The 22953-nt window shown below is 41.4% G+C and overlaps 2 protein-coding genes across 2 annotated transcripts in view; both read left to right on the top strand.

The window, feature by feature from the left end:
* The window catches only part of LOC309700493 (uncharacterized protein), a 2098293-nt gene that overhangs the window by 166154 nt on the left and 1909186 nt on the right, over nucleotides 1–22953 (top strand). The window contains exon 12 of the mRNA XM_082524046.1: nucleotides 15693–15869. Coding sequence (XP_082380172.1) covers nucleotides 15693–15869 — 177 coding nt within the window. The remainder of the gene's footprint in view (nucleotides 1–15692; nucleotides 15870–22953) is intronic.
* On the top strand, nucleotides 321–3733 carry LOC309701321 (uncharacterized protein). The gene is made up of 4 exons (XM_082525432.1): nucleotides 321–403; nucleotides 2255–2386; nucleotides 2471–2563; nucleotides 3327–3733. The coding sequence occupies exons 2-4, from the start codon at nucleotides 2298–2300 to the stop codon at nucleotides 3475–3477; spliced, it is 333 nt and encodes a 110-aa protein (XP_082381558.1). The 5' UTR covers nucleotides 321–403; nucleotides 2255–2297; the 3' UTR covers nucleotides 3478–3733.

Raw genomic sequence — 22953 nt, 5'->3', positions numbered from 1 at the left:
GCTGTATAAAATGCTTTGACTGCTCATACAGAAAAGCAGCTCATAAGAACTGGTTCATTTTCCAGATAATTCCACTATTAAGACAACAGACATTTGGGAGGCTTTCTCTGAGAGTAACACTGAAAGTCTTGCTGCTCCTCCACAAAATGAACTTCAGATTAAAGACACAGCTCAGCTAAACACAACTCAAACTAATCTACACTATTTTTCTTTATTACGCAGCGTTTTTATAACTATTTCCAGATGTTTCTAAAGATGAAAACAGAATTAAACTCCAGCCTGATGCGTTTCTGAGGTTCCTGACTCTGACCGTCCCTCAAACGCCTCTCTGATCGTTTCCTTCCGTCGCTTTTACTTTCGCTTTCGTGAATGTTGTGGCCCAGTTGATCGTCTCGAAGTTAAGGTAACGTTAGCAGTCTGTACTGTTTTCCTGGCTAACATCAGCTGTGTGCAGCTTAGTTTCAGCATAAATCTGCTTCGTTTTATGTGAGATCAGAGTCTGGGAACGAGACAGAAACAGTTGATGATCAGCAGCTGAACTCGATGTTACTGTGGATCCACTGACTGATGACTGTAGGCAGCTTCTCCTGCCTCCATCAGTCTGTTACGGAAGCCCGTTTCCGCCACAAAAAAGGATCCATTCTCGAAATTTCGACTTATAACTCGAAAATTTTGAGGAAAGTAGCTCGAAATGTCGAGTTAGTTCTGCCAATCAGTAATCCAGCTACAATGCGCACTCAAACCCGCATCGCAACAAACCGGCGCTTTCGAGAGTACGTTAGCTGATATTAACGCCATGTGATTCAGCTAATAACAGAAGGATTTCATCATTTGTGAAGCCACACAGACAATAATCAGCGACTTGTGCATTTATGACTGGCTGTAATTCTGGTGTCTTAGCTGTAGCATTTGTAGCTGAGGGCTTCAGCTTCCGGGTAACAAGGAAATTACGTCATTCACGTAAATGACTGATTGACAGCACTAACTCTTAATTTTGAGTTAGTTTTTTCAAAATTCCAAGTTAATAAGTCGAAATTACGATAAAATAAGTCGAAATTTCGAGTTCTGGATCCTTCTTTTTTTTAGTGACGCAAACGGGCTTCCAGTGTGTGGATGTTGTTTAACTGCTGACAGTGAGACAGGGCTGTCCTAAGAGTCGCTGCCAACACTTCATCTATAAAATGCATTTCTCTGCTCGTTCGCTATAGTCTGCTGTCGTATTTGTATGCAGGTTATTTTCAGTTTAACTGCTGATGTTCATTCGTGTATTGTAGGTGAATGCGTTGATGATTGATCATAAATTAGTAAACTGGCCGTTTTTGCTCAATAATTCCTGTTTCATGTTCAAACCGTCAGACAGAAACTCTGCGTTTGTTTTTATGTTCTTCAGCCTGTTGTTCTTGAGGTAATCTGTGATGCGTTCAATGACCCTCCACATGCTCTGAGGCTCATTTGAAGAGAAACAGAACTTCATCTTTAGAGCATAAGTGGGTTTTTGCCCTCTTTATGCCCGCGGTCAGGCTCTGTTTATTGTAGTATAACACTCATAGGACACAGTGACCCGCTGCACACACACTGCACACACACTGCACACACACTGCACACACACTGCACACAATGACAGCTGCAGAGTTTGTGTCTGATGTATTAAGTATGAAACACTGTTGGGTTAAAATCTGGTCAGAATGAATCCAGGTGCAGGTGTGTCAGTTTAGGACCACTGGACTAACATCCAAGTGCTCACAATATAAAGTGTATTCTGTAGTAACATCCTGGTGTTGCAGCAACAGTCCCACATGGAAACGTCAACACTCAAACTCAAAATCTCTTTTTGTCAACAATAAAATGACAGCAGACCAATTTGAACAAAGTTGGTAAAAAGCTTCAGAAATTAGTAAAATATTAAAAAGTGTCTGGATGCTCAATCATCCAGGTAAGGGTTAGGTTAGTAATGCTGTGATTGCAGACATTCCCCAACTCTCTGTGAATGGGACTCATGGCCATTGATCAGTGGTTGTTGATCAATGGTCATGACCTCCCAGCCATTGTGCAAATGTCCTGTTTATAAGGTTGGAAACCTGCAGTCAGCTGAGACTGAAGGAGTCACCTGGATGAGTCATGAAACGTTTCTCCCACTGAAAACATCCAGATGAACAGAATCAACTTTTGGGGATTAAAACGTGTCTGAATCAATCAGTGGGTGCTGAGTGGGTCAGTCAGTGTGTCGCTGGGCTGATTTGTGTTTCCTCTGCAGGTGAAGGTAGAAAGTGTGTGTGAGCTGATGTGAATTGAGCAGCATGGATCAGTGTGAGGACAGAGAGGAGGGAGTCCCTCCCTCTAAAAGCACTCTGTGTGGGGAACATGAGAGCCAGACCAAAGCTCAGAGGTGAGATGACCATCTCTAACTGTCCATGACTCTTCTCCATGTCACAGCTCAGCACTCACATCACTGCTCCATCATTATTCACAGGAACCAGCCTGGACCTCCACCCAGCTCTGTGTCCTGTAAGAGTGACGCGTCCAAAGATTTCAACATTGGTTTTAAAGTCTCTGCTGCAGAGAGGTGAGCTGTTAGTAACAAGAACTCTCTGATTTAAATGATTTTGATGTTTCCTGGTTTCTAAAATGCATCTCTGTAGCAGAGCAGTGTCTCCAAGGACACACAGGCTCAGCTGTAACTGTCAGTTTATCTGGTTTAAGACACATTTGGACTCCATTGGCTGTTTTTAACTATGTATTTTAATCAGAGGTGTAAATCTAGACCTCACACATCTGGATCCTAAACTATGATAGAAACAGCTGCTAGCAGTGGGTAGTTTGACTTTGATACGCTGCTCTAGAAAGCAAACAAAAGTTTGTGCAGCTCCTCTTCAGAAAAGTGTTCAGAGAGCAGCTGCTGTATTAGACAAAGGCTCGTCCTGTGAGCCCAGATGTGTGTAACAGCTGGATGAAGGAGAACCATCACAGTCGCGTCTCCATCCCGCCTTTATTAATGAACTTCCTGTTGCTTGCAGATGACAGGAACACAAAGTGTTTGTGCCACGTGATGCTGCAGGATTTGTTAACGTGTCCATGATGGTAACATCTCCTCGTCTAACTGCAAACACATGAGCGCTCCTAACGGCAGCTATCACAGCCACACAGGCAGACTGTGTCTCACTGTTGCATTCAGGGACATTTGTTTTCCTGTAAAAAGCTGAACTCTAATCTAAGAGGACTGTTACTGACAGGAAACAGCTGCATTATCTGCAGTCTGTGTGATCACAGCTGCTTCAATCACTTCATCAGAGAATTGATCATTGAATAAAACATGTTTGTGTCTGCAGAGGTCAGAGGTCACAGTCTGCAGGATCCAGCTGTCCGTCTGTGAGGAGTGACTGGTCCATGCCTCACCCTCCAGAATTTAGTGCTGAACCTGGACCAACGAGGTCAGAGACCTGTGATGACTCCTTTACATGTTTGTGTTTTCCTGGATAAATATGACCAAAGATTCATTAAAAAGATAAAAATATTAGACTTTGTCCTGTAGCGCTGTGTGGCAGGCAGGATTGGACCCAAACACAACAGGATGAAGTCAAAGAGGCAGCTTTATTTCAGCTGTGAACATGCAAACAGCAGAAATAAGAAAACATAACTGTAGGTTTGCAGTGAATGAAGCCTCAGCTCGACGCTCCACTTTGTCCCTCTTTTCCTTCTCCAAACAGCCACATCAGGAGTCTTTGATGGAGTTTTAAAATATTTAATTACAAATGTCCAAAGATGGGTTCAGGATACCTGAATCCACAGTTATTAAAGCTCAAATAGTTCACAGGGTTTGGACTTTGTTAGGTGACGAGAGAACATCAAAGTGTTTTTTATCTTTAAACAGTATTTTTATCACTTCAGTTGCTCTCACAGCCCTGTTTGTTATTTTACCAGAGCTCTTATGTTTCACTCAGTGCTCCCACCAAACACCTTGGAGGACACATTACAGGGAGTGCAGAATTATTAGGCAAGTTGTATTTTTGAGGAATAATGTTATTATTGAACAACAACCATGTTCTCAATGAACCCAAAAAACTCATTAATATCAAAGCTGAATGTTTTTGGAAGTAGTTTTTAGTTTGTTTTTAGTTTGAGCTATTTTAGGGGGATATCTGTGTGTGCAGGTGACTATTACTGTGCATAATTATTAGGCAACTTAACAAAAAACAAATATATACCCATTTCAATTATTTATTTTTACCAGTGAAACCAATATAACATCTCCACATTCACAAATATACATTTCTGACATTCAAAAACAAAACAAAAACAAATCAGCGACCAATATAGCCACCTTTCTTTGCAAGGACACTCAAAAGCCTGCCATCCATGGATCCTGTCAGTGTTTTGATCTGTTCACCATCAACATTGCGTGCAGCAGCAACCACAGCCTCCCAGACACTGTTCAGAGAGGTGTACTGTTTTCCCTCCTTGTAAATCTCACATTTGATGATGGACCACAGGTTCTCAATGGGGTTCAGATCAGGTGAACAAGGAGGCCATGTCATTAGTTTTTCTTCTTTTATACCCTTTCTTGCCAGCCACGCTGTGGAGTACTTGGACGTGTGTGATGGAGCATTGTCCTGCATGAAAATCATGTTTTTCTTGAAGGATGCAGACTTCTTCCTGTACCACTGCTTGAAGAAGGTGTCTTCCAGAAACTGGCAGTAGGACTGGGAGTTGAGCTTGACTCCATCCTCAACCCGAAAAGGCCCCACAAGCTCATCTTTGATGATACCAGCCCAAACCAGTACTCCACCTCCACCTTGCTGGCGTCTGAGTCGGACTGGAGCTCTCTGCCCTTTACCAATCCAGCCACGGGTCCATCCATCTGGCCCATCAAGACTCACTCTCATTTCATCAGTCCATAAAACCTTAGAAAAACCAGTCTTGAGATATTTCTTGGCCCAGTCTTGACGTTTCAGCTTGTGTGTCTTGTTCAGTGGTGGTCGTCTTTCAGCCTTTCTTACCTTGGCCATGTCTCTGAGTATTGCACACCTTGTGCTTTTGGGCACTCCAGTGATGTTGCAGCTCTGAAATATGGCCAAACTGGTGGCAAGTGGCATCTTGGCAGCTGCACGCTTGACTTTTCTCAGTTCATGGGCAGTTATTTTGCGCCTTGGTTTTTCCACACGCTTCTTGCGACCCTGTTGACTATTTTGAATGAAACGCTTGATTGTTCGATGATCACGCTTCAGAAGCTTTGCAATTTTGAGACTGCTGCATCCCTCTGCAAGATATCTCACTATTTTTGACTTTTCTGAGCCTGTCAAGTCCTTCTTTTGACCCATTTTGCCAAAGGAAAGGACGTTGCCTAATAATTATGCACACCTGATATAGGGTGTTGATGTCATTAGACCACACCCCTTCTCATTACAGAGATGCACATCGCCTAATATGCTTAATTGGTAGTAGGCTTTCGAGCCTATACAGCTTGGAGTAAGACAACATGCATGAAGAGGATGATGTGGACAAAATACTCATTTGCCTAATAATTCTGCACTCCCTGTAGTGTGATTTAGATTTCATTGGTGTAAACACCAGTCACACAAGCTAACCCATGGAGGCAGCAGCAGGCTTTGTGTTTGGTCTGTTGGCTTAAACTAAGAGAGTTTAGTTTGTTAGCACAAAGAGCTGTCAGCTAAAGCCCCGAATGCACTTTGAATACAGACGAACTGAGAAAAACACTTTAAATACAGCAAACAGTCAAACTGACCACATGTTTTTCTGCTGATCATCCACAGCAGTACGTTTAGCATTCATGCTAGCAGCAGGCTATGACTGTCCACTCAGCACCAACACAGGTAGGAGTGAGCAGTGATGAAGCAGGACTGTGGGCAAGTTTGAGCTACAATCCTATTGGCTTCTCAGTTTCTCCAAAGAAAAGGGGAAAAATTCTTGGTGTTGTGAAGATGTGAGTTGGTCTTGTTGTCGTGGGGCTGGAAGGATGCTGGCAGTGAGAGGCTTTTCATACAGTGTTCAGTAACAGAATGAGAAGAAAGCCACTGCACATGAAACAAGGTGCTCGTAGTGTTTGTTTACTGTGTTTGTGCCACAATGTCAGATCAGTTGTAGATTCACATGCAGACTTGTCCAGTGAAACCAGTGCAAGTACTGCAGTACAGAGCAAAGACTAAGCAAGGGTGTTATTGTAAACTTTAACAAAAGACTGTTATGTGACAAAGAGTAAGTACATTATTTTTATGAGATTGTTCATCATGTCTTTAATTTAATATTTCCAGTTTTTCCTTCCTGTCTCATGAAGCTGTGACATTTATTGTTTTTCTCTTAGGATCAATAAGAGGCCAGAATCTCCTGGACCTGAACCCAGCTGTGTTTCGATAAAGAGCAACAAGTCGAAGGATTTTTATATAAACTTTAAAGGCTGTTCTTCTGCTGCTGAGAGGTAATGTGTGTCTAGATGTTGTTCCTGACTCTGTATTTCTGAATAAATCCTCATGTTTAATATCAGCTCAGCTCTTTTTCACACATTTCTATGTTGGTGTGTGAAGCGGTGTGTGTTGGAGTGTTTCCACAAACACAGCAGTCAGAGTGGAAAGAGTGGATGTTGTAGGAGGTGTTTGTGTAGTGAAGAGGCTGAGTGTCTGTAGGACTCCAGCTGCTCCAGCAGGTGTCTCCTTTGTGCTTTGCTTCAAACACAGTGTAGGGAGGAGCTTCCACTCAGGTGTTTCAGGTGTTGCTGGATGGAGGAGGACAAATAGTTTTTCCCTTCAGTGACACTTCAGCAGCTCAATGTTCTGGGAGATGTTTGTCTTTATGAAGGTTTATGGATTATTGTTCTTACTTTCGTGAAACTGAGCAATACATTTTCCATCTAACATTTAAAGTAAATTTCCAGGTGAATAAAAGATCTGCAGCTGCAGCCTCTGTGATGTTTCACAGTCTGAAAGTAACAAATTCAACCAGAGTTCAAACAAAGGCTTAATATACGTGTGTGTTTGATATAATGCCAACAAGTACAAACAGGTGTTCTTACAGGTCTTAATCACAGAGCTCTGATAAGTCTGGTGACTTTCACACTCAGCAGTTTTGCTGCCTTTTATTTTATATTGGCCTTTTTAAAGCCCTTCAAAGTCTCCCACATTCATACAGAGCTTTTAACACCAAACTCCTTTACAGTCCTTCTCCTCTCACACACGATCACACGACTGATTTGTCTGCAGCAGCTGTGTTGCTGCTAGTATTTTATTATGTGTGTAATCTCCTCATATTGTTCCTGTGGTTTAGTTTGACTTCCTTCTGCAAACTCAGCTGCTCTGTTGCTGATACACGTCTCCATGAATATGACTGATCAGATGCTGCCAACACCATGTGTTTCATGTGAGCGCTCAGCTGAAACCCTGGGTTGACTTATCGAGTTAATAACAAGCTTCACGTGACTGTGAATGCTAAAGTGAATCCAGATAAAGGAAAGAGACCCTGCTAATGCTGGACTCACTTCTTAGTGTAGATCCCAGGAGGAAGTTCAACATAGCCATTCTTTGTGCTAGCTCGACCAAACCTGAGACCACAGTGCAGGATAATGATCATCATCTGTCTCTGTCAAGGACATTTAAAATCCACAAATAACAAACATAATTATATTTGATCATTAAAAATGATGATTAAACAAAGTGTCAAACATACTTAAGTAGAAGGACTGATGTTTGTGTTAAAATACCCTCTTAAAGCTGAAATAATGATTCAACTTCTTTACTCAAGTAAAGGTAAAAGAGTCCAGGCTCTGAAATGTACTCACAGTATTAAAGTAAAAACGCCATCTTTGAAGGAAATTTCTGCCAGTTTTTGTGCAAAGTTCCCTGAATTTCTACCTCCAACATTAATATGAGAAAATTATCTGAACTTTTATTCTAATGAATTTAATCAGCTTGAACATTTTGTAGCACAAAAGTAGAAAAAACTCAAAGGGAATCAAAAATAGCTCCGTTTGCTGTTGCCTGCATTGTAGATGGGCGGCTTTGCCTCAACACCTAAACAGGAAAATGAGTTTAGTCAAGTATTAAAGTGGGATTGAAGAGGTGAGGAAACCAGAGATCAGGTGTTGTGGTGCAGCATTAAGATAAGATGGGGCCTGATTATTTAAGACCTTGTATGTGAGGAGCAGCCAATGAAGGGAAGCCAAAACAGGAGAAATCTGCTCTCTTTCTAGTCCCTGTCAGGACTCTTGCTGCAGCATTTTGGATTAGCTGAAGGCTTTTCACTGAGTTTTTAGGACATCCTGATAATAATGAATTACAGTCGTCCAGTCTGGAAGTAATAAATGCATGAACTAGTTTTTCAGCGTCACTCTTTTTAGCATTTTTTAACAACAAGCTTCTATCTATTAGGGCTCTTGTCTCGCCGACTGCTGCCTCAGATCAGAGTCTTTCTCCTGTGTGCTCAGCTGTCTTAGAGCAGTTTGATCCCGTCTCCCTTAATGACTTGACTGCAGTAGTTTGTAACCTAAGATCATCACACTGCCCCTCTGATTGTCGCCCCCCAACTACTCTTTCACAGATTGTCAGGTTGGAGATTGGCCTATAATTAGCTAAGACAGCTGGGTCTAGGGATGCTTTTTAAGTAAAGGTTTAACTACAGCCAGATAGGGATGGGTACCGTTTAGATTTGAAAACCTGCTAAATCAGAATCAGTTGCTGATGACGGCTTTTTTCTTTTACATTAATCACGTATAATCTTAACTCAAAGTGAACATAGACTTGATTGCTCAGATCAGCCAATTCAAAATGCTAATTCAATCAACTCTGAGTTCATGGCTAGACTCAGTTTGTTGGCCCTGCACCTTAAAACTATTTCCTGTTTGTCTCTCGTGTTTTTTGGATATTGTTTTCACATCTTATGTCACGGCTAGCGGGGCGAGCCATGTTGAATTTAATAAAGGACCCAAGATGCCGACACTGCTGTGAAGTGAGTGAGCTTTATTGAAACGGTGAAGTGCAGTGGAGATGGCCTGTGCAGAAGCTAAGATAACCTCTACTGAAAAACTAAAAAACTAACCTGAAACCTTAAACGGAGACACGGGGAGACAACACAGACGAACCAGCAACAAGCAGGAGAAAACAAAGGGCTCATATACACAAAAGAGCCATCAGGGAATGAGAAAAGGGAGACACAGCAGGATTCATTGGACATAACCAGACAAGGGGAAGCAAAAGTAGACACACTAACATAGGACATGGCACTGTCAAAATAAAACAGGAAGTGAACACAGAGACACAATACTAACACAGTACAGAGGGAACACAGAAACCAAAACCTCAGAACTAGAAAATCTTAATCAGAATGAAATTGTAACAAAAGACAATAACAATCAAAACAAAACTACTGAGTCCACAGACTCGGGACATACATCGGCTCAAACTGTGGTCATAAATATTTTGTACTTGTAAATCAGACTGTGTAGTTTTGAACTGAGTTTTGTAACATTGTAAAACAAAATATCTGGAAAGTTCATGTTTTTGCGTTCATTGATTTGTGTGTGTAAAAATGTAAAAATGTAATAAATGTAAGAAACATTAGAACTACTTTTGCTGACACAAAGTTTGGCGAGCACTGCAAGTTGTCCCTTTAAACCAGTCACTGATATAAAGAGAGCACCTTGTTCCAGGGCATCTGAGCATGGAGGGAAAGCTTTATGCAGGAGATGGTAAGAGCTGTTGGGACTAAAGAAACTGAGCAGAAAACTACAGACATCTGGAAACTGAGTTGTTAATTCTCAGTGGGATCAGCAGGACTAGCAAAGCTCCACCATGACAGTCATCTGATTGACTGAACCCATCCAAACATCACTTCATGGACCTTTAGCTTGTGTCTGTGTGTGGACAGACATAACATGAGCTAATTATACATTACTCCTCCACAGAGTGGACCAGCAGAGAGCAGAGGTTTCCACTGGTCAGTCTGCACAGCAGCATCAAACACACCTGGACTCTGTGGTTATGGTTTGTAGTACTACGTTTACATTTGTTCTTTTCAGTCACCTCTATGCTGCACTTTGTGGACCAGAGGATTGTCAGTGTGTCCAACATAAGTCAGAGTTTGGGCTCCATGATTTCAGTCAGATTGGGGTGACTGTAGCTCAGGAGGGGAGCAGGTCAGCTACTAGTTAGGTTTGTGAATCAAACCCTGGCTGGCAAATGTACTGGGTAACGTACTAAACCCAAGCTGCCCTCTGATGCATCCATCAGAGTGTGAAAGAAAGTATTTAAGCATAGAACAATGTGCTTGGTTGAATGAGGCATGTTGTATAAAATGCTTTGTGTGCACAGAGTATCAAAGAGAGCTATATAAGAACCAGTCCATTTACCACTGGGTAATTCATATAGTCTTCTTTTCCAGCGGCTGGAGGACAACATCACCATGTTTGTGAAGAACGAGCTGAAGAAGATCCAGAAGCTTCTGAGTCCAGATCACCCAGAAACTTTAAAGAGCCAGATGGAGGATGAGGAGATGTTTGAAGGAGAGGATGAAGATGAAAGAAAGAGCTGCAGAGAAGCATTTCTGAAGATCACACTCCACTTCTTGAGGAGACTTAAGCAGCATGAGATGGCTGACCATCTGCAGAGCAGTAAGAGAATTTCTCTAAAGACTGAATATTGATCTTTCCTAATAGCTCAAGAAATGGACCAATAGACATTCATCCTTTCAGGGTACTGAAAGGCTATGATATTTATTATATAATATTTTTTTCTGAATTTCTTACCTTCAGAAATATTTGCTCCACTCTGTAAACGAGAACTTAAAGCCCAACTGAAGAAGAAGTTCCAGTGTGTGTTTGAGGGCATCGCTAAAGCAGGAAGCCCAACCCTCCTGAATCAGATCTACACAGAGCTCTACATCACAGAGGGAGGGACTGCAGAGGTCAATGAGGAACATGAGGTCAGACAGATTGAAACAGCATCCAGGAAACCAGACAGACCAGAAACAACAATCAGACAAGAAGACATCTTTAAAGCCTCACCAGGAAGAGACGAACCAATCAGAACAGTGCTGACAAAGGGAGTGGCTGGCATTGGGAAAACAGTCTTAACACAGAAATACAGCCTGGACTGGGCTGAAGACAAAGCCAACCAGGACATCCAGTTCATATTTCCATTCACTTTCAGAGAGCTGAATGTGCTGAAAGAGGAAAAGTTCAGCTTGGTGGAACTTGTTCATCACTTCTTTAATCAAACTAACGAATCAGGAATCTGCAGGCTTGAAGACTTCCAGGTTGTGTTCATACTTGATGGTCTGGATGAGTGTCGACTTAATTTGGACTTCAACAAAACTAAAATCCTGACTGAAACAAGAAAGTCCACCTCATTGGATGAGCTGCTGACAAACCTCATCAGAGGGAACCTGCTCCCTTCTGCTCGCCTTTGGATAACAACACGACCTGCAGCAGCCAATCAGATCCCTCCTTGGTGTGTCGACATGGTGACAGAGGTCAGAGGGTTCACTGACCCACAGAAGGAGGAGTACTTCAGGAAGAGATTCAGAGATGAGGAGCAGGCCAGCAGGATCATCTCCCACATCAAGAAAGCTCGAAGCCTCCACATCATGTGTCACATCCCAGTCTTCTGCTGGATCACTGCTACAGTTCTGGAGGATGTGCTGGAAACCAGAGAGGGAGGAGAGCTGCCCAACACCCTGACTGAGATGTACATCCACTTCCTGGTGGTTCAGGCCAAAGTGAAGAAGGTCAAATATGATGGAGGAGCTGAGACAGATCCACACTGGAGTCCAGAGAGCAGGAAGATGATTGAGTCACTGGGAAAACTGGCTTTTGATCAGCTGCAGAAAGGAAACCTGATCTTCTATGAACCAGACCTGACAGAGTGTGGCATCGATATCAGAGCAGCCTCAGTGTACTCAGGAGTGTTCACACAGATCTTTAAAGAGGAGAAACAACTGTACCAGAACAAGGTGTTCTGCTTTGTTCATCTCAGTGTTCAGGAGTTTCTGGCTGCTCTTCATGTCCACCTGACCTTCATCAACTCTGGACTCAATCTGCTGGAAAAACAACAAACAAGCTCTCAGACAGAGAAATACTTCTACCAGTGTGCTGTGGACAAGGCCTTACAGAGCCCCAATGGACACCTGGACTTGTTCCTTCGTTTTCTCTTGGGTCTGAAGACTAATCAAACTCGTTTGCAAGGCCTCATGACACAAACAGGAAGTAGCTCAAAGAGCAATCAAGAAGCAGTTCAGTACATCAAGAAGAAGCTCAGTGAGAATCTGTCTGCAGAGAAAAGCATCAATCTGTTTCACTGTCTGAATGAACTGAATGATCGTTCTCTACTGGAGGAGATCCAACAGTCCCTGAGATCAGGAAGTCTCTCCACAGATTATCTGTCTCCTGCTCAGTGGTCAGCTCTGGTCTTCATCTTACTGTCATCAGAAAAAGATCTGGATGTGTTTGACCTGAATAAATACTCTGCTTCAGAGGAGGCTCTTCTGAGGCTGCTGCCAGTGGTCAAAGCCTCTAAAAAAGCTCTGTAAGTTATAAAGTTTTTATTATTTAATTTGGTTGGTATGTTATGAAAAACACACTGCATCAACTTCTGTTTTGTTTTTGTCAAAATCACTGTAATATAATCACTGTACCTTTATATACATGCGACTTAATGCTGCTGCCCTCTTGTGGCTAAAGTGTAATTATGTTCTTGTTATTAGGGAGGATTTGAGAGTAAGGCTACGTTCACACTGCAGGCGAAAGCGCATCAAATCCGATTTTTTTGACCCTATGCGACCCATATCCGATCATGCTATGACAGTGTGAACGGCGTAAATCCGATATTTTCAAATCCGATCTGGGTCACTTTCGTATGTGGTACTGAATCCGATACATATCCGATGTTTTAGAAAGCGACTGCTGTTTGAATGGTCAAGTCGCATTAAATCCGTCTTTTACGTCACCAACACAAGACAGACGCCAATTATCAGCGCCCGATAAGACATCGCAAACGCTTCCTGGCCATCCCGTGTAGATGTCAGTGAAACTGTTGGGAAGACAGCGTTGGAGAAACGTGAACTTTTTATTTGTACTGTATAATCTGCAGATTCTGACAGAAATCTGCAGCTATCCTTTGAAGCACCGCTCCTTTAAAACAGCAATAAGGATCATTATTAGGTTATTTACATTATTATGTAAATAACAAAATAACTTAAAGCAAAAATTGGGAAACGTAAAGTCCGAAGTCTTTATATTAAGGGCCATCTGTCAAACAATATTGTTTGCTCTGGGTCTAAACAGAGCACGTTGTGTGTGAAGTCTTCTTTTGCGCATGCGGGCCGCTTTGAGCGTTCACACTAGAGCGCGTTTGCTGTCGCATTTTATTTGTAGTGTGAACGAGCAGATAAAAAAATCGGATTTGATCAAAAAATCGGAATTGAGCATTAAGACCTGCAGAGTGAACGTAACCTAACATGCCAAGTGAGTCAGCACCTTCGCTTTAGCTTAAAAAATCCAAATTCTTACGTCATCAGTTATAGTTGCATGTATTCATTATCATAATTTAACCTTTAATATTGATGTCTTAAATTTATTTTGATTAAACTAGCAATAATTTTATGGTTGTATTAAATAAATACATCACTAATGAATTATTTATTTCAGTGATTAATTAAAAATGTATATAATTAATTAAAAAAATATATTGATAATTAATTATCAGTTAATTTCATTTAAAATAATTCATTAAGTATTTATGTACAATTCAAATTAGTTAATTACATATTTTGTTGGTTTGTTTTCTATTTTAATTATTTTACTGACACATTTAATGAATTATTTAATGATGTATTTATTTAATTCACGTTGCTACTCCTGGCCCTGCATCGTTGTTCATAAATACATTTTATTTGTCAGCTTCACCCATCAAAGTCAGGGGGCGGGGTTAATGCTGACCAAGTCAACACCATTGCTTTGGTCTGGTGGGCGTTCTTTTAGTGGGCTTTTCTCAATACTAAGTAGGCCTACACACCAGGGTTTGGACATGTGTGGACCCAAACTATACTTTTACCCTTTTTTGTGTGTCACCAAATACACTTTAATATTTTCTAGACAAGAATGTAGTGGCATAATCTTTAACCTCGTTTGGCTCCAAACAGAAGTGACAGACTTGAGCAGGGTTCATTTAAAGGCTGACAGAAGTGGAGTGGTGACGGGGAGATGTTTGACAGGACAGTGTTTCAGCCTCCACAGGTTCATGTTGTGCTCCATCAGTCAGTGAAGATGAAGTCAGTGCTGATGAGGCTGTAGAGTGTGTGAGGGATGTGAATGAGGATGATGAAGATCTGATGATAGCAGATAAAAACAGGCTGCAGAGACTTTGAGCCATACAGGGCACACAGTGTGTGTACAGAACAGCTGAAATCATTATGGAGGCCTCACTGGGATATGGAAGCATCACAGTACAGCTTCAGTGAAGCATTAAAGTCTCTGATATGAGATGAGAAATGAAGCAGCCAGAGCTTTTTCATGAGTGGAAATCCACTGTGACTGTGAGCTGCTGCTACAGCCTCCAGATTAGCCAGCAGCTCATCCTGCTCAACATTTCCTCACCAACTTTAATGGAAGTGTGATGTTTTCAGCTGGAGTGATGGTCAGGGTGGCCTCCCTCTCCTCTTCTTCTCCTCTTCCTCTTTCATTTGTAAAGCCACTTCTGCTGCTTTCATTCATTTGGAAGTCCTGTAGCTGAGTTTGGGAGAGACTAACAGCCTCGGCAGCAGAGGGGAGAAAGGCTGTAACACCACCACTTTACTCTGTTCTACCTGTCACATCATTTTATCAGGAAACAAATATGCTCATGTTTTTCCTATGTTTGTCTTGAAGATGTAAGAAGATCACATGGTGCTTTTTATTATTGTGTTGGTTTGTTTCCTGTCTCTTGGATGGAGCCCAGCTGTGCGTGGCCCCTGGGCCTGTGGTCAGAGTGTGTGCTGGATAATCCGGCCCAGGATGAGGCCAAACTGACATGGGATGAAATGTCTGTCACATAATTGAGCTTAGTGTAGTTTCACTTCTGCACAATTTAAAAACAACCAAAACTTTGTTCTGTCTTTTCTATGTTATACTGTAGACTTTCTTTGATACTGTGTCCAAAAGGAGCAGCATTTACTTTGAAGGGGAGGCGTCTCTGTTTCCTCTTCAGGTTGGATGATGGAAGCAAATGAGTGTGTGATGTTCTTTCAGTGTTGCACTTTGTAGACGCTCCCTGAGCACTGGTCTCACAGCCAGCTGCACATAGAGACCAGTGTTGTTAGTCCAGGTCAGAAGATGACTTGTTGGAATGAAAATGAGCTTGTAGTTTGTCTGCTTTAATAATGTGACTGGAAAAAGGTGTTGGACTTCAAATATGTCCATTTCTTTCACACTTCACCTTTAAAAGTGAAGCCTTGTGGTTCCTGGAAGGAAAAACACGACTTTTTCAAGTCTTTGTCCTGTTTTTATGATAAATGTACGACTTTAATGTGAAACATTCAGAGTTTTTTCTCTTGTTGTGTTTGTTTGAAGCTGCTTCCTGTTGGCTTCAGCTGTTTGGAGTTTCCATTTTCTAAACTTCTACATTCTGAACCTTCTTCAGCTCTGAACAGATGATGAAACACTGAATGATTTCAAGCTCACACTTTGTCTAATAAACTTACATCTTTCATTCTTTATACAGATTGATGGACTGTGATTTGTCAGAGATCAGCTGTGATTATCTGGCAGCAGCACTGAAGTCCAACCCCTCCCATCTGAGAGAGCTGGAGCTGAGTGACAACTACAACCTGCAGGATTCAGGAGTGAAGCATCTGTGTGGTTTCCTGGAGAGTCCAGGATGTGGACTTGAAACTCTGGGGTCAGTCAGCATGTTTTAGTTGTGCTGAGATGAATATGATGTGAAAGCTGTGCTGACACTAAACTGCAGACATCAGGCTGATATTATACTGATCCACACTGAGGATCTTCATGGTAAAGTCTGTTTTCTTCTTCTCTGGTTTAGTCCATTGACTGCAGCAGAACAATGTTCACATTTCAAACAGTGAGACTCAACGTATGGCCCGCGGCCCACACGCGGCCTGCCCACCTTCCCTGATTCAGAGAGAGGGGACCCTGATTAACTGTGTAGTGTTCTTCCTCACAGTTCTAAGTATCAGACACAACAATGAATAATCCACAGCTGACTGTCTTTAGCAGGTCAAAGGTCACGGCACACAGCAGACAGTGGGAAATATTATAATTCTGATCATTTATCAGCACATATCCATATGTATAAAAACAAAGCTGACACTGTGAGACTTGATCAGAGGTGTGATCATCACAGCAGAGGCCTTTGTGTCAAAGTCACTGAGGATCAAACAGAAACACATGAAGCAGATTTTCCTGTTCTGGCTTTTTATAGCAGATAACCTTCAAAATATTCTGCAGTCCATCAAAAACTGAAGCAAACCATGAATCAACATGTGAACATGAGCTGATGCTGCTGAAGTGAAGCAAAGTTACAGAGGTTTGATTACAGACACAGCTGAGAGTTTGTAATCTGTCATCATTTTAAAAGGTTTACATTTCTTCAGTATATCCACATTTGCAGCTGGTACCTCAACCTCCACTTGTCCAACACAACTGCTGTCCACTGCCTCCATGACATTGTGATTTTGCTGTTGGTCTTCTGTCAGATCTTCATCAATCACTTCTGCACGGGGCACACCTTCAGACTCTGCAGCTGCATAACGAAAGCCTGTAAGATAAAATTAGACATAAGGTAAATGTACACCAATATTCCAATGACAGGTGTGTGATTCATCTGGAAGTTATGTGCGGATTAGTGTACAGTGATAGCAATTTAGTATGTTTTTAGAGGGGGGGGGGGTTGTTTACCTCCGATGGGTGCTCTTTTTCGCTTCCGTTGCGTACGCCTTGAGTGCCGGTCCGAGTCTGATACAGGTATGTCGTCATGCCCCATGTGCAGTGTTGGTGCCCAGTCTGGATTTGTTACATCCATTTCATATGCTGGTTTGCCTGCAATAATGCCAAATCATAAGCTACTCAGTCGACATGATGTGGTTCTGCAGCATCACACATTAGCATGTTTTATCTCATTATCTATGACCTCAGCACGTTGAAAATAACACTAAAAGCCTTTCAAGAGTGATATGAATTAATTTAGAACTCACCGGAAAGAAAATGCCGTGAGCAAACCAACAAAAAGCTGGGGATTGCAGAGAACTCGATATCCGCTCGTCTCACCGCTGCAATCCAAGCCTGACGTCTTTGTTTAGTAATATCGGATACATGGGATCCCTCACGTTGCCTCCAGGATGGAAAACGATGAAAAGAGAGCCCGTTATCCAGCTTCTTGCCTTCACGATCGTGTGATCTAACGTTGCAACCGACAACACAACACGTACGATCCATAGCTGAAATGGTATCCTTTGGCTGGCCTACTGTCATGGCGGAAGGGGGCATGGCCCATCTCCCGTGACATCACGCTCCAAAGCCCTATAGGTGGGAAAATGTACCATGTCGACCAATCAAAAATGATATGGAAACATGACATTTGGTTGTTTAGCAAAAGGGGGAAGTTTTAGGAGTGACCGGCAAGAGAGAGCGAGTGAGCGAAAGAGAGAGAGAGTTTTGATACGTGAGAGATTTGTGACGTTTACCGTGTTTGGTCTCAAGTTAGTTTGTTGTCTTGTGTATTTAGTGTGTAGCTGTTGTTTTGTTTTGTGTGTCAGTTCTACTAGTGATCGTCACAGTTGCTGCCTTAAAGCCAACAAAGGCAGATTGCAGTGTAAACGCTGAGTGACACACCTGCTGTCAGACCTGCAGGTTTATCCCTGTGCTGTTCTCATATGTGTTAGAGTGACACAAACTATTGTTTGACACCTGATTGTTCTGTAAATAGTTTGAAATGATTATATGAAAAACGTCTGAGCCTTGGCTGCATTTTTTGGTAAATAGTACCATATAACTTTGTTGTTTGCAAAACGTGTGCGTATTTTTAAAAATGTACAATCTCTATTTGCATTTCAAGTTATGAAGATGATTCGTTAAACATGTGTGTGGTTTTTACAGTCAAAATATCACTTTCTACTTGTATTTTAACTTTTGTCTGAATTTAGATAAATTGTGCTGATACAGTTGGTCAAAATGAGAAAATAACAGATTGGCAAGATAAACTGTTTTTAAAGGTAAAATATAGAGGCCACATCAAAAGTAGTCAAGAAGGGTTAAAGGCTAAAAGCAAAGTTGTCACCAAGTACTGTTTATATTTGTGTGTATTGCTGCAGCTTTTTTGAGTATTAATTTGGTGCCTTTGTGTGAAATAATGGTATTGTGAGTGATCCATATAGTCACAAAGAATAGCCACTTGTTTCTGTGCTACCAAAGTTCCCCGGCTTTCATTCAAAATGTGTTTATCGTCAGCACCTGCACATTAAACTACTTAAACATTATAAATGTCTTCAAGCTCACACTGAGGCCTGTGGGGTACTATCAGCCACTGAGACAGTACACACATTTATATGTGTTTGTATATGAATATTTCATACTTTAAGACTGCCTGTTTATTTAAGGGAGATGAACAAAATACATTGGAATTGTACAAAATAATATCATGGATGATAAATTAAATAGATTTTAAGTAGATGCTTGTGCATTCTTAAAGTCTTATATGTTGAACTGAACTATGTGATCTGTTCAAAGCCTTAATCTTAATTTGAAGTGAAATGTGCATTTTGAGTTTATACACTATGTATATAAGGCGACCGTTTCCTTTTGCAGTATTTTTGTGTGGTGTACTTTTCTATGTCTTAACAAAAGGGGAACAAAGGTGTTTAAGTTCACCTAGGATGATGTGTTTTAATTTTCACATGGTCTTGCTTGAATTTGACCCTGACAAAGGCGTATGAACTCTGTCAGCTGTTTGGAGTTTCCATTTTCTAAACTTCTACATTCTGAACCTTCTTCAGCTCTGAACAGATGATGAAACACTGAATGATTTCAAGCTCACACTTTGTCTAATAAACTTACATCTTTCATTCTTTATACAGATTGGGGGGCTGTGGTTTGTCAGAGATCAGCTGTGATTATCTGGCAGCAGCACTGAAGTCCAACCCCTCCCATCTGAGACAGCTGGACCTGAGATACAACAACAAGCTGCAGGATTCAGGAGTGAAGCATCTGTGTGGTTTCCTGGAGAGTCCAGGATGTGGACTTGAAACTCTGGGGTCAGTCAGCATGTTTTAGTTGTGCTGAGATGAATATGATGTGAAAGTTGTGCTGACACTAAACTGCAGACATCAGGCTGATATTATACTGATCCACACTGAGGATCTTCATGGTAAAGTCTGTTTTCTTCTTCTCTGGTTTAGTCCATTGACTGCAGCAGAACAATGTTCACATTTCAAACAGTGAGACTCAACGTATGGCCCGCGGCCCACACGCGGCCTGCCCACCTTCCCTGATTCAGAGAGAGGGGACCCTGATTAACTGTGTAGTGTTCTTCCTCACAGTTCTAAGTATCAGACACAACAATGAATAATCCACAGCTGACTGTCTTTAGCAGGTCAAAGGTCACTGCACACAACAGACAGTGGGAAATATTATAACTCTGATCATTTATCAGCACATATCCATATGTATAAAAACAAAGCTGACACTGTGAGACTTGATCAGAGGTGTGATCATCACAGCAGAGGCCTTTGTGTCAAAGTCACTGAGGATCAAACAGAAACACATGAAGCAGATTTTCCTGTTCTGGCTTTTTATAGCAGATAACCTTCAAAATATTCTGCAGTCCATCAAAAACTGAAGCAAACCATGAATCAACATGTGAACATGAGCTGATGCTGCTGAAGTGAAGCAAAGTTACAGAGGTTTGATTACAGACACAGCTGAGAGTTTGTAATCTGTCATCATTTTAAAAGGTTTACATTTCTTCAGTATATCCACATTTGCAGCTGGTACCTCAACCTCCACTTGTCCAACACAACTGCTGTCCACTGCCTCCATGACATTGTGATTTTGCTGTTGGTCTTCTGTCAGATCTTCATCAATCACTTCTGCACGGGGCACACCTTCAGACTCTGCAGCTGCATAACGAAAGCCTGTAAGATAAAATTAGACATAAGGTAAATGTACACCAATATTCCAATGACAGGTGTGTGATTCATCTGGAAGTTATGTGCGGATTAGTGTACAGTGATAGCAATTTAGTATGTTTTTAGAGGGGGGGGGGTTGTTTACCTCCGATGGGTGCTCTTTTTCGCTTCCGTTGCGTACGCCTTGAGTGCCGGTCCGAGTCTGATACAGGTATGTCGTCATGCCCCATGTGCAGTGTTGGTGCCCAGTCTGGATTTGTTACATCCATTTCATATGCTGGTTTGCCTGCAATAATGCCAAATCATAAGCTACTCAGTCGACATGATGTGGTTCTGCAGCATCACACATTAGCATGTTTTATCTCATTATCTATGACCTCAGCACGTTGAAAATAACACTAAAAGCCTTTCAAGAGTGATATGAATTAATTTAGAACTCACCGGAAAGAAAATGCCGTGAGCAAACCAACAAAAAGCTGGGGATTGCAGAGAACTCGATATCCGCTCGTCTCACCGCTGCAATCCAAGCCTGACGTCTTTGTTTAGTAATATCGGATACATGGGATCCCTCACGTTGCCTCCAGGATGGAAAACGATGAAAAGAGAGCCCGTTATCCAGCTTCTTGCCTTCACGATCGTGTGATCTAACGTTGCAACCGACAACACAACACGTACGATCCATAGCTGAAATGGTATCCTTTGGCTGGCCTACTGTCATGGCGGAAGGGGGCATGGCCCATCTCCCGTGACATCACGCTCCAAAGCCCTATAGGTGGGAAAATGTACCATGTCGACCAATCAAAAATGATATGGAAACATGACATTTGGTTGTTTAGCAAAAGGGGGAAGTTTTAGGAGTGACCGGCAAGAGAGAGCGAGTGAGCGAAAGAGAGAGAGAGTTTTGATACGTGAGAGATTTGTGACGTTTACCGTGTTTGGTCTCAAGTTAGTTTGTTGTCTTGTGTATTTAGTGTGTAGCTGTTGTTTTGTTTTGTGTGTCAGTTCTACTAGTGATCGTCACAGTTGCTGCCTTAAAGCCAACAAAGGCAGATTGCAGTGTAAACGCTGAGTGACACACCTGCTGTCAGACCTGCAGGTTTATCCCTGTGCTGTTCTCATATGTGTTAGAGTGACACAAACTATTGTTTGACACCTGATTGTTCTGTAAATAGTTTGAAATGATTATATGAAAAACGTCTGAGCCTTGGCTGCATTTTTTGGTAAATAGTACCATATAACTTTGTTGTTTGCAAAACGTGTGCGTATTTTTAAAAATGTACAATCTCTATTTGCATTTCAAGTTATGAAGATGATTCGTTAAACATGTGTGTGGTTTTTACAGTCAAAATATCACTTTCTACTTGTATTTTAAATTTTGTCTGAATTTAGATAAATTGTGCTGATACAGTTGGTCAAAATGAGAAAATAACAGATTGGCAAGATAAACTGTTTTTAAAGGTAAAATATAGAGGCCACATCAAAAGTAGTCAAGAAGGGTTAAAGGCTAAAAGCAAAGTTGTCACCAAGTACTGTTTATATTTGTGTGTATTGCTGCAGCTTTTTTGAGTATTAATTTGGTGCCTTTGTGTGAAATAATGGTATTGTGAGTGATCCATATAGTCACAAAGAATAGCCACTTGTTTCTGTGCTACCAAAGTTCCCCGGCTTTCATTCAAAATGTGTTTATCGTCAGCACCTGCACATTAAACTACTTAAACATTATAAATGTCTTCAAGCTCACACTGAGGCCTGTGGGGTACTATCAGCCACTGAGACAGTACACACATTTATATGTGTTTGTATATGAATATTTCATACTTTAAGACTGCCTGTTTATTTAAGGGAGATGAACAAAATACATTGGAATTGTACAAAATAATATCATGGATGATAAATTAAATAGATTTTAAGTAGATGCTTGTGCATTCTTAAAGTCTTATATGTTGAACTGAACTATGTGATCTGTTCAAAGCCTTAATCTTAATTTGAAGTGAAATGTGCATTTTGAGTTTATACACTATGTATATAAGGCGACCGTTTCCTTTTGCAGTATTTTTGTGTGGTGTACTTTTCTATGTCTTAACAAAAGGGGAACAAAGGTGTTTAAGTTCACCTAGGATGATGTGTTTTAATTTTCACATGGTCTTGCTTGAATTTGACCCTGACAAAGGCGCATGAACTCTGTCAGCTGTTTGGAGTTTCCATTTTCTAAACTTCTACATTCTGAACCTTCTTCAGCTCTGAACAGATGATGAAACACTGAATGATTTCAAGCTCACACTTTGTCTAATAAACTTACATCTTTCATTCTTTATACAGATTGTGGGGCTGTGGTTTGTCAGAGATCAGCTGTGATTATCTGGCAGCAGCACTGAAGTCCAACCCCTCCCATCTGAGAGAGCTGGAGCTGAGCTGGAACGAGCTGCAGGATTCAGGAGTGAAGCATCTGTGTGGTTTCCTGGAGAGTCCAGGATGTGGACTTGAAACTCTGGGGTCAGTCAGCATGTTTTAGTTGTGCTGAGATGAATATGATGTGAAAGTTGTGCTGACACTAAACTGCAGACATCAGGCTGATATTATACTGATCCACACTGAGGATCTTCATGGTAAAGTCTGTTTTCTTCTTCTCTGGTTTAGTCCATTGACTGCAGCAGAACAATGTTCACATTTCAAACCTTCAAAGAAGAAGAAAAATCCTCCACTGGATAATTCACTGTGAAACTCTCCAACTCTTCATTCCACCTTAAAGTCTGTCTGACACTGAAATCCAAAGCAAAATGTGCGTTTGCTTTACAGACAGCAGTCCAACACAAACATACACACATCATCCAAAACACAGTC

This window comes from Aulonocara stuartgranti, assembly GCF_965226115.1.
Source record: "Aulonocara stuartgranti genome assembly, chromosome: 3".
Taxonomy (NCBI): Eukaryota; Metazoa; Chordata; class Actinopteri; order Cichliformes; family Cichlidae; genus Aulonocara; species Aulonocara stuartgranti.
The sequence above is the reverse complement of the archived record's forward strand: the minus strand, read 5'-3'. Positions and strand labels throughout refer to the sequence as shown.

Bases quoted from the DNA above. Each gene is read 5' to 3' on its own strand.
- LOC309701321 (XM_082525432.1), top strand. From the start codon at position 2,298: ATGGATCAGTGTGAGGACAGAGAGGAGGGAGTCCCTCCCTCTAAAAGC. The intron at 2,387-2,470 runs GTGAGATGACCA...CATTATTCACAG, and splicing joins AGCCAGACCAAAGCTCAGAG to GAACCAGCCTGGACCTCCAC. The intron at 2,564-3,326 runs GTGAGCTGTTAG...TTGTGTCTGCAG, and splicing joins AAAGTCTCTGCTGCAGAGAG to AGGTCAGAGGTCACAGTCTG.